Source organism: Sphaerodactylus townsendi, linkage group LG03, assembly GCF_021028975.2.
Source record: "Sphaerodactylus townsendi isolate TG3544 linkage group LG03, MPM_Stown_v2.3, whole genome shotgun sequence".
Classification (NCBI taxonomy): Eukaryota; Metazoa; Chordata; class Lepidosauria; order Squamata; family Sphaerodactylidae; genus Sphaerodactylus; species Sphaerodactylus townsendi.
The window spans coordinates 10,800,802-10,812,316 of record NC_059427.1 but is presented as its reverse complement, the minus strand read 5'-3'; the positions used below and the strand labels follow the sequence as shown (position 1 = coordinate 10,812,316).

The window sequence follows — 11,515 nt, the reverse complement described above, 5'->3', positions numbered from 1 at the left end:
ATCCAGTTATGTGGGACCTCAAAAATGGTAGCGCCGCTTACTATTGTATTCTCCACCAGCTAATGGAGTATGGGTTACTCATTTGTGGTCTATGTTGGACTCTGGAACTAAACTGCACCCAAACTTGGCTGGTATCATCAGGAGAGTCACCTGGCAATAGTCTGAAAGTTTGGTGCTGCTAGCCTAAAAACTGCGCCCCCTGCAGGCCAGAAATGGGAAAAACCCTGAAAAATAGAAAAAGCCACTAACGAATCGCGTAATTTTATGCCTACCATTAAGGTGGCGCTCAAAGTACTTGTCCCTGATGCCCCATGGTAGCTACGCCTCTGCCTCCAAGTTCAGATGCTGTCTACCCCTGAATACTGGGGGCAACTATGTGGTGCCAAGAAGTATGGGGCTGACCACTGTGGGATGTTGGATGTGACAGATCTTTAGTCTGATCCAGTGAAGCCCTGCTATTCTTCTGAAAGGCAAAGGGCATGGAGTTACTCTATCCTCATTTTTAAAATAGAATTCAGTGCTTCCTCCCTCCCTTCCCGATTGCTCTGCATCTTTAAGTAGGCTCCTAAATATTCAAGCGTGTGGAGAGAAATAAGGAAGGGGCGCAAGAATAGCCAGCAGATGATGTGGTTCTGCGAACTACAGTTCCCAGAAGCCCTTGCAACGGGAAGAGCGTGTTTGTTTGTTCGGTTCCCATAGTGGAGAGGGAAGCGGAGCTCCGTGTTTGCGAGTCGAGCCTCATTTTTCCTACGAGGGAAGTTTGGGTGGCTGCCCTCTGTTTCTTTTTCCCAGGTCAGAGGAAGAATTTGGAATTGGGGCGTTCGCGGAAACGGTGCGTTTATGATATTTTGGAGAGCTTTGGAGCAAGAGAAGGGCCGGGAAGAGGAGGAATGGTGCATGAACCGAAGGCTCATATTTGCAACTGGAGAGGGCAGAGCAATGCGTAATCTCTGAACTACCTGGGGGGTGGGGGGTGGGGGGGTTGCCCACTGTGAATTTTCCTCATTTATTCTGCACGCTTCCCATTGGCCATCATAAATCAGCAGAAAGTGGCCTAAATCTTGCAGAAAAGCCTCGGCCGCAGAGTACCCCGCTCAGTCCCAGTCCGGGGGTGCCATTCAGCCCGTTTTGTAGTTTTCCCCTCTCCCCTGCTCTTGGGCCAGAAAGGGATTCTCCCAATGCTCAAACCCCCCCCCCCCCCCCTTTCGCTTGTTTTCCTTCCTGGTAAGCCAGCCTTGTCCTTCATTACGGTTACCAACCTCCAGCTGGGACCTGGAGATCTTGTGCAATTACAACTGTCCGCCATTGAGATCTCTCCTAAATCTCCATCACTAAAAATCTCCAGGAACTTCCGGACCCGGTATTGGCAACCCTATTTCCGGTCCTGAACGTTCCTGACGTGAAAACCCAGACCAGGGATATAGTGCTGCAAACTCCAGAAAGGGCCTTGGTTGATGAGATATCCCTGCAAACCAGGAGTTTCCTGTGCTCAGAAAACTAACCCCTCGGGAAGGCTAGGATTGCAATCCTTTTCCTTAAACTGTTAGATTTCTAAAGCCAAGAAAATTGAAAGTTATTTGAATTGAACCCCTCAGCCTGCCTGCATTTTTAAGTTGATTTATTCTCCTGACCTACGTTTTCCCTTCTCAGTTTCCCTGAACTATTTGTCAGTATTCTATGGCTATCAATTCAGTCTATTCAACCCTTGATAGAAAATATTATAGGTTGTCTGCTGACATTTTTTTACATATCTCACAGTGTTACTGTTTCCAAAAATCAAACAGAAGTTTCCAGTGACTGGCAAAGATATTTATTTATGTTATCAATAGCCCACCTTTCTCATAGGGACTCAAGGCGAATTTACACAGCATTTACTACAGTCAACAAAATGGGACATTCAATAAATGCTGCACTAGGATTGTGGAACCACCAGAAATAACTGAAGCATAGCATAACTATTAACGTGGCATGTGAAGCAGTACAGAAATTCTATGATATGATCCTGCTTACAGTAAGCTATACATAATAGTATAGAGTATAGTCCCTAAAAAATTTTCCAGGTAAGTTTGTGGGCTGTTTGGTTCAGTACAACCTAATGATTTTCTGTGACAGAGTCTGGGTTTGAACCTGGGACTCCCAGATGTCAGTCCAACATAATAACCGCTACACTGACTCTCAGTCAAGTACAAACTCTGTTTCCATGAGAACAAATCACTTCACGCTTGTTAAGAATGAGAGAAAAGGAGTTAAGCACAAATGTAGCAGATTTTAAGCTATAGTGAAAGGTGGGGAACTCTGTTTGATCCATGACACAAGCAAATTTGTATTTATAAAGCAGACAAATAAAGAAGAAGAAGAGTTTGGATTTATATCCCCCCCTTTTTCTCCTGCAGGAGACTCAAAGGGGCTTACAATCTCCTTTCCCTTCCCCCCTCACAACAAGCACCCTGTGAGGTAGGTGGGGCTGAGAGAGCTCCGAGAAGCTGTGACTAGCCCAAGGTCACCCAGCTGGCGTGTGTGGGAGTGCACAGGCTAATCTGAATTCCCCAGATAAGCCTCCACAGCTCAGGCGGTAGAGTTGGGAATCAAACCTGGTTCCTCTAGATTAGATACCCAAGCTCTTAACCTCCTACGCCACTGCTGCTCCATACCATCAATAAAGATGGTATGGTTCTGGTGGGTTTTCCGGGCTGTGTGGCCGTGGTCTGGTGAACCCACCAGAACCAGTTGAATCCGGCCGTGAAAGCCTTCGACAATACAAAGATGGTATTGTAGGTAGGGGAATATTTTGCCCATGTCGTCTTGCATTTAATTCCATGCAGGGTTTAAGCAAATTGGACACGAGAGAAGCCCGATGACGTACCGCTTACTGAATCCGTATAGCTTGGAATATTGTTCCAAGATGGCACCCCTCTGCTTTCCCCAGATAATGTGACTCAAATGACTCATGGGATACTCTTCAGAGTCTGGAAAGACACATTCCATTTTTCTTGCAGTTATTTTATGTATCCCATAACTTTTTCCCCAGATTATCAGCGCATGGGAATCTGCTTTCTTGTGTGAATGCTCAGACACAGTGAGAGAAGATGAACTGGGGTAAACCTCCTCCAGCACCTCCAGTGACCTTTGAGGAGGTGGCTGTGTTCTTCACGGTGGAGGAATGGGCTTTGCTGGAGCCAACCGAAAGAGCCCTCTACTGGGAAGTCATGCAGGATAATTGCGAGACAGCTGCCTCTCTGGGTACGGATCTTGACCCTTTTATCCTGAACAGGGAAGCTGAGGAAGCATCTGTAACGCATCCAGGCTACCAGCTGTGTTTTGAGGGCTAAGAGTTACTGGCGAGAAGGGAGAGGATTAGTTTACCAATCATGTGAAGTACAGAAACCTATGGAGATGTTGGATTGTTGGTAAATTTCTCTGATTAGGGAACTGAGCGTAATGAGGTACTACACAGCAGGTGCTGAAGAACATCTCCCTGGATTAAGCCCCACTGGGAAGATTTGACTTGGATTCTGAGTAGACCTGCCAGGATTGCATTGCCTGTAGGGTTTGTGGGGTCCAGCACATCACTGCAGGGCAGCAGAGTGCTGTGTTCACATGCTGTAAATCCATCCAAGAAAAGCTTGGATGTTACCTATGCACTGTAGAAAAAACTAACATCATACAGGTCGATGTTACATTTTTACCTCAGGTTCTTTTCTGGACAAACTATACGTCTGTTTTTTGTAATAGCCTTCATTGTGTTTCTGCTGAGCTGGAAGTAAAATGTAGGTAGCTTGAATACCCCTGTCTCCTCCATGACCCCCCCCTCCCAAAAAAACCCCAGTCTGGGTATATTTTCAATATCGTAACCATTTTTTGGAAGATCTCAACCCCTTCATGGTGTTTTCTGTTCCCCTTCAAGGACTTTGGGTTCCTGGGCCATTCCTTGATTCACATCACCATTCAAGAGAAACGTGGTTGCTCCGTAGCTCTGAACAATCAGGCTGGAATGCTGGTGGGTCCTTGTCAGGTAAGGAAAAGAAAGACAGAAAGTAAAAAGGGTGTTCCAGTTCATTTTGAATCACTTTTGCCACATGTTCCCATGCCGTCTAATCAAAAACCCTATCCACGTGTAACACATTGTGGCCCTTATCATGGGTGCAACCCTTGAAGAGTAGCCTGTCCAGGGCCAAAGTAGACATGATCGCAAATGTACAAGTGCTCCAAGGAACAGCGACCACACATCTGGTTCCTTCCTCCTCCCCTTCTTTGGTGATTTCAGCCTATTTTCTTTCACTCGGGATGGATCTTTCTAGGTTTGGGTTTTCCTCCTCTGGAATGATGCTGCCGCTGTTCCACTTTCATAGGTGTTTTCTTGGTTTTTAACTGTGTGCTGAGTACTTCTTCTGGGAACAATTCAAGGGGCAGGTTCATCACCATGACTGATTGCGCAGGAGCACCTTATGGCATCTCCAGATGTTATGGATCATACTCTCTTATCAGCCTTCCAGCATGCCAACACCGGCCATGCTGGCGAGGGCTGATGGAATCAGTCCATAACATCTGGATGCCAAAGGTTCGCCATCCACTGCCATGCAATATATAGGTCCTCCTACCTCACCTCTTCAGATTAAACAGTTTGGGGCCAGGTTGCTTCATACAATCAGCTCCTCCCCTGCTGTCCAGCCTGCCAGCCAAGATCCTCATCACAAGCTCTGCCTTGCCTTCAGAGGTGGGGCAGGTGATGGCCAGAGCCAAACCTTTTCCAGGGGTGACCACTTGCCTGTAGGATGTCCATACCTTTGGTGTTTGCCTGGTGCCTCTGCTTTCTTTTAGGTGCCAGGCAAAAATGTATATCCAGGCGTGTAATGTTTGTTTTAAAACAACCTTGTTTTACTTTTTATTTTTAGCCAGAGTGATATTTAACATCCCTTTTAAGTTGCTCCATATTTTGTGTTTTTGAGAGCTGGATTTTTTTCCCCTTATGTAAGCCACCTTGCAGAGGTTCCCTGCAGAGGCAGAATGGAACTTTGTCACATAAATAAGTCTATTTTGAAAACGAGTGAATTTTAGAAGATGGAGGAGCTCCTACATAGGCAAGAAATTATTGACTTCTTCACTGTCCCACAGGGACAAAATCTTCTCAAACTGAGGAGCAGGAAGATACCATGGTTTTCTTGGAGCAAGAGTGGCCCTTGTCCTGCAGACAAACAGTTCCCCCTTGTTTTGCCCCTCTGGGTTAGCTCTATCCCTTCACCTCCTCTTCCTGTCCTTTTCCCTTCCCTGTAGAAAGAGATTACAGAGACCTTTTCACAGCTCCTCATTCAGGAAAATACCATTTGGTAATGTCAGGCTGGGTTGAGTGGTCTTCTTTCCTGGAGGTATTTTTGACTTCTCTCCCTTTTCCAGAAGGAGACACATCAGAGGCCGAGAAACAGAGACAACCAGGAAGGATGTCTTCAGAAACAGATGAGGATGTAGAGGTGGAAACTTGGGATGGAGATGGACCTCAAAGGCAGCTGAAAAGAGAAAGGGAAGGAAAACAGAAGCAGAGGAAGGAACTGGCTGTCTTCCAGTGGAGAAATGTGTGTGAGATCCCAGCCCAAAGCAAAATGCAAAAAGAAACAGGAAGGAATAATTGCCTTGTGAATGGAAAAGGATTCAGCTGTGTACTGAATGTTAAAAAAGACCAGAAGATTCAAGGAAGCAAGAAAACATCTATCTGGTTGGAGAGTGGAAAGAGCTTCTTTGAGAAAAGCCACCTAATGGTTCATCAAAGAATTCACACAGCGGAGAAGCCATATAAATGCTCGGAGTGTGGGAGAGGCTTTAGTCAGAGCTCAGCCCTTACGTCACATCTTCTGATTCATACAGGTGAGAAACCATATCAGTGCTCAGAATGTAAGAAGAGCTTCAGACGGAGATCCCACCTTATTTCACATCAGCGTGTTCACACTGGGGAGAAACCATACAAATGCTTGGATTGTAGTGAGAGCTTTTCTCACAAATCAGTCCTTAATTATCATAAGAGGATTCACACGGGAGAGGAGCCATATAAATGCTCGGAGTGTGGGAAGAACTTTTGTAACAGCTCAGCCCTTACATCACATCTTCTGCTTCACACAGGTGAAAAACCATATCAGTGCTCAGAATGTGAGAAGAGCTTCAGACGGAGAGAACACCTTACTTCACATCAACGTCTTCACACTGGGGAAAAGCCATACAAATGCTCAGATTGCAGTGACAGCTTTTCTCATAAATCAGTCCTTAATTATCATAAGAGGAAGCACACAGGAGAGACACCATATAAATGCTTTGAGTGTGGGAAGAGCTTCAGTCACAGCACAACTCTTTCATCACATCTTCTGTTTCATACAGGTGAGAAACCATATCAGTGCTCAGAATGTAAGAAGAGCTTCAGACGGAGATGCCATCTTATTTCGCATCAGCGTGTTCACACTGGGGAGAAGCCATATAAATGCTCACATTGTAACAAGAGCTTCTCTCATAAATGTGCCCTTAATAATCATAATAGGATTCACACAGGAGCAATGCCATATAAATGCAAGAAGTGTGGGAAGAGCTTCCGTTGGAAATCTAGCTTTATTTCACATAAGTGCATTCACACTGGGGAAAAATCATACAAATACTTGGAATGCAGAAAGAACCTCAGTCAGCATGGGGACCTAATTAAACATGAAAAAGTTCACACAGGGGAGAAAAGCTATCAGTGCTTGGAGTGCGGGAAGAGTTTCAGTCAGAAGGGCACCCTTTCTTCACATCAACACATTCACACTGGGGAGACACCTTTCAAATGCGCAGATTGTAGCAAGAGCTTTCTTTATAAATCCAGTCTTCATCGTCCTAAAAGGATTCACACAGAAGTGAAGCCATATGAATTCCATGATTGTGAGAAGAGCTTCACTATTAGCACAAACATTACATCACATTTCCCACTTCCATCACATGAAAAACCATATCAGTGCTCAGAATGTAAGAAGATCTTCAGACGGAGAGAACACCTTACTTCACATCAACGTGTTCACACTGGGGAGAAGCCATATAAATGCTCTGATTGTGGCAAGAGCTTTTCTCATAAATCAGTCCTTAATTATCATAAGAGGATTCACACAGGAGAGGAGCCATATAAATGCTCGGAATGTGGGAAGAACTTTTGTAACCGCTCAGCCCTTACATCACATCTTCTGCTTCACACCGGTGAGAAACCATATCAGTGCTCAGAATGTAAGAAGAGCTTCAGACGGAGAGCCATCTTATTTCATGATCAGCGCAGGTTCACACTGGGAGAAGTTTCTGCTATAAATGCTCACATTGTAGTAACAAGAGCTTCTCTCATAAATGTGCCCTTAATAATCATAATAGGATTCACACAGGAGCAATGCCATATAAATGCAAGAAGTGTGGGAAGAGCTTCCGTTGGAAATCTAGCTTTGGTTTCATAAGTGCATTCTACACTGTGGAAAATCATGTTCTTGAAATGCAGAAAGAACTCTAGCCGCATTTTGGGGACCTAATTAAACATGAAAAGTTCCACAGGAGGTTTTTCATCAGTGCTTGGAGTGAAGAGTTTCAGCCGAAAGTACCTTTCACATCAACACATCCACACTGGGGAGACACCTTCAAATGCGCAGATTGTAGCAAGAGCTTTCTTTATAAATCCAGTCTTCTATCGCCCTGTGTGATCACACAGAAGTGAAGTTTAAGGCGAATTCCTTTAAGGGATTGTGAGAAGAGTCACATTAGGCACGTAACATTACATCACATTTCCAGTAATTTCCATCAGTATGAAAACCATATCAGTGCCCAGAATGTAAGAAGATCTTTCAGACGGAGAGAACACCTACCGCACTAACGGTTCACACTGGGAGAAGCTTCTTGTTATAAATGCTCTTAGATTGTGGCAAGAGCTTTTCTCATAACCGTCCTAATTATCATAGAGGACTACAGAGGAGCGCATAAATGCCTCTGGAATGTGGAAGTAGAACTTTTGTAACCGCTCAGCCCTTACATCACATCTTCTGCTTCACACCGGTGAGAAACCATATCAGTGCTCAGAATGTAAGAAGAGCTTCAGACGGAGAGAACACCTTACTTCACATCAACGTCTTCACACTGGGGAGAAACCATACAAATGCTCTGATTGTGGCAAGAGCTTTTCTCATAAATCAGTCCTTAATTATCATAAGAGGATTCACACGGGAGAGGAGCCATATAAATGCTCGGAGTGTGGGAAGAACTTTTGTAACAGCACAACCCTTGCATCACATGTTCTATTTCACACCGGTGAGAAACCATATCAGTGCTCAGAATGTAAGAAGAGCTTCAGACGGAGATACCACCTTATTTCACATCAACGTGTCCACACTGGGGAGAAGCCATATAAATGCTCACATTGTAACAAGAGCTTCTCTCATAAATGTGCCCTTAATAGTCATAATAGGATTCACACAGGAGAGAAGCCATATAAATGCATAGAGTGTGGGAAGAATTTCCGTTGGAAGCCCAGCTTTACTTCACATCAGCGCATTCACACTGGGGAAAAGTCATACAAATACTTGGAGTGCAGAATGTAAGAAGAGCTTCAGATGGAGAGATCACCTTACTTCATATCAGCATGTTCACACTGGGGAAAATCCATACAAATGGTCAGATTGTACCATGAGCTTTTCTCACAAATCAGGCTTTAATTATCAACAGGAAGCATGCTAAAGAGAAACCATAAAATATTTGGAGTGTGGGAAAAGTTTCAGTTCCATCACGAAGTTTACCCATCATTGGAGGATTCACAGCGGATGAGAAAATTCACATTGAAGGGCTCTCACAGCAGAGAAGCAATCTAACTCCTGAGATTGAAGCTAGGCTTTTCTGTAGTCTAGTGTTATTGTACTTAGGAAGTTTCATGCAAAGAAAGTACATAAATGCCTATGTTTTGAGGGTTTCTAGCTATCCATGCTTAAATGAGAAATCAACTCTTCTTTTAACAAGGGCAGTTCGGTGGCATTATACCCCCGCTGAGGATCCTTCCCTCTCCAAACCTTGGCCTTTCCAAACTCTACCCCCAAATCTCCAGAAACTACCTGAGCCAGAATTGACAATCCTAAATTGAGGGGGTGGGTGGAGAGACTGATGCCACACACTAGTTTCAGGTAAATCCTAGAGTGTTGCCCAATTGTGGTGACATCACTTTCAGATTTGTACCAGAAATGACATTGCACTGTCAGCCTAATGCCAGTTTCATTGTCCCCTACCCTCCCCCCCCCCCCCCACCATCACCACCAGTATATCCCTCCAGCTGCCAGAAATTCACTGGCAACCCTAGGTCAACTGCTTGGCCTCCATGGATGCTGGACTGAACTCTTTCACATAAAGATGTTCAGTAAGTGGAAGTGCAGTGGTTGAGAAAATTGTAGGCTTCTGCATCAAACATAGTCCTGAATAAATATGAGAATTATTCATTTTTATGCACTACTTTTGTGAAAAACTATTATTTTGTGCATCATTAAACATAGCACTTTGATACAAGAGCATTTATGCCAAAATGTATTTTTACTTTTAAACAGATGTGGGGAGCAAGGCATTAGAACCCAGGCTGTGCATTCTACAACAAAGAAGGTCTAGCATGCTTTGTTCTGTGGTGGAAGAATCTATTACATCTACTACATCTACTAAATCTTTATGTGAAACAGTATAGGCCAGTGATGGCGAACCTATGGCATGGGTGGCAGAGGTGGCACTTGGAGCCCTCTCCGTGGGCACGCACACACAAAGTTCATCATGTGGGCGGCGGAAAATCACCCCCCCCACACACACACATCTAGGCTGGCCTGGGTCACTGAGCACGATGTGCGAGCATTGCGGTGAGCAGGGCGGACTTCGCTGGTGGGCCTGGTGCCTGCGCTCCAGGTGGCTGCTGCCTGAGGGGTCTTGAGGCACAGAGGAGGCAGAGATGCTAGAGAGGCACAGAGCGGTGCACACGGGACTTGCTGGAGGCTAGAGTAGGCTGGCCCCTGCTCGAGCGGGTGGGGCTGAGGAAGAGGGAGCCAACCAGTTTGTTTCTAAACTAAAACCTCAGGATTCAGGTTAAATTGCCGGGTTGGCACTTTGCGATAAATAAGTGGGGTTTGGGTTGCAATTTGGGCACTCGGACTCAAAAAGGTTCACCATCACTGGTATTGGCACATAATACTCATGAGTTTGGTATAGGCACATAATACTCATGAGAAGGTGAGTTTGGATTTATAGTCCACTTTTCTCAACTGTAAGGAGCCTCAAAGCAGCATGCCTTCCTTTTTTCTCCCCGCAACAGACACCTTGCAAGCTTTCTTATGTTCCTGGGTGTGTTTGGCAACCTCTCCCTGTGGCCATGCAGGTAACTCACACTACTCATTCCTTGGAAACTGAAACTGAAGGGCATCTCTTCTTCAAACGTACCCCTGTCCAGGTGGTGCTAATCCTGTGTCTGTCCCTGCCCTTCTAAGGCAGCCATTTTAGAGTATCATTCTCTATCCACCACACAGATTTGAGGGCTCAGTGGTCTGACTCAGTATAAGGCCGCTTCGTGGGTGGTTTGGCATCAGTCCTTTTCGGTCGTTGTTTTATTCCACGCCTATGGGGAGAACATGTTACACGCAGTCCTTCACAATATGCCCTGTCACAATTTTGTCAGGGTTGCATGTTATGAGGGAAAAATCCTCACTTTGTCTCTTTGAAAATGGCAAAGACACTTATCAGGGGGGGCGTATATAGTGTGCTCTTCCTATGCCTGTGGTAAAAGTTACCTTTCTGCTGTCAGGGCCACATTTGCATTCTTAATTATTGGGACTGTGGAACCATGTGCACAGAATACTTTATGTCATAGATGTCAAACTCGCAGCCCTCCAGATGTTATGAACGACAGTTCCCATCATCCCCTGCCAGCATGATGCTGGCAGGGGATGATGGGAACTGTAGTCCATAACATCTGGAGGGCCGTGAATTTGACACCTGTGCTATATGTGGATCAGTGAAAATGGGGAAAGTATTTCTCTGCCTGGTGCTGTTTCTGAACAGGAAAACAGCTTGGGAGCAAGGCAGAAGCTGTCCCTCCCCCCCACCCCCCAGCACCAATTCAAGCCCATTTGGTCTGTCCTTTATTCTTAAAAAGCTGTTTGGTATAGCTTCTGTGTAGCTGTGGGTGATATGAGTTTGGTCCAGACTCTTTAAAGAAAAGGATGTATTGTGTGGCCTGCAGCTCTACTAAGTTTTAATTGCAATTTGTACTACAAGCAGCCGCTGAGCGGAAAGTAGCTGGTAAATGATTGCTTCAATTTACAAAACTATTTTATTTATTTGTATGAAAACTAGGGAATTTTAGCACCCCAAATAGACAGCACAGAGCTTAACAGCGAGGCCTCTTGAGACAGTTCTTACTTCAAGAATCATAAGGAAGACAGGCCAACTCCTAGGACTTGAATCCGGTTAGGGTTGCCAATTTTGGGTTGGGAAATTCTCAGAGATTTAGGGGCAGAGCACG

At 45.1% G+C, this 11,515-nt stretch overlaps 1 protein-coding gene across 2 annotated transcripts; it reads left to right on the top strand.

Moving 5' to 3' along the window:
• Positions 1 to 694: 694 nt before the first annotated feature.
• Positions 695 to 9,525, top strand: LOC125428598 (zinc finger protein 271-like). Of its 2 annotated transcripts, none has more exons than XM_048488999.1 (5): positions 695 to 832; positions 3,029 to 3,240; positions 3,905 to 4,012; positions 5,392 to 6,983; positions 8,070 to 9,525. In XM_048488999.1, the coding sequence occupies exons 2-5, from the start codon at positions 3,087 to 3,089 to the stop codon at positions 8,574 to 8,576; spliced, it is 2,361 nt and encodes a 786-aa protein (XP_048344956.1). In that variant the 5' UTR covers positions 695 to 832; positions 3,029 to 3,086; the 3' UTR covers positions 8,577 to 9,525. The 2 variants fall into 2 exon arrangements, with proteins under 2 accessions (XP_048344956.1, XP_048344957.1); XM_048489000.1 differs by having other exon boundaries at positions 700 to 792.
• Positions 9,526 to 11,515: the final 1,990 nt, after the last annotated feature.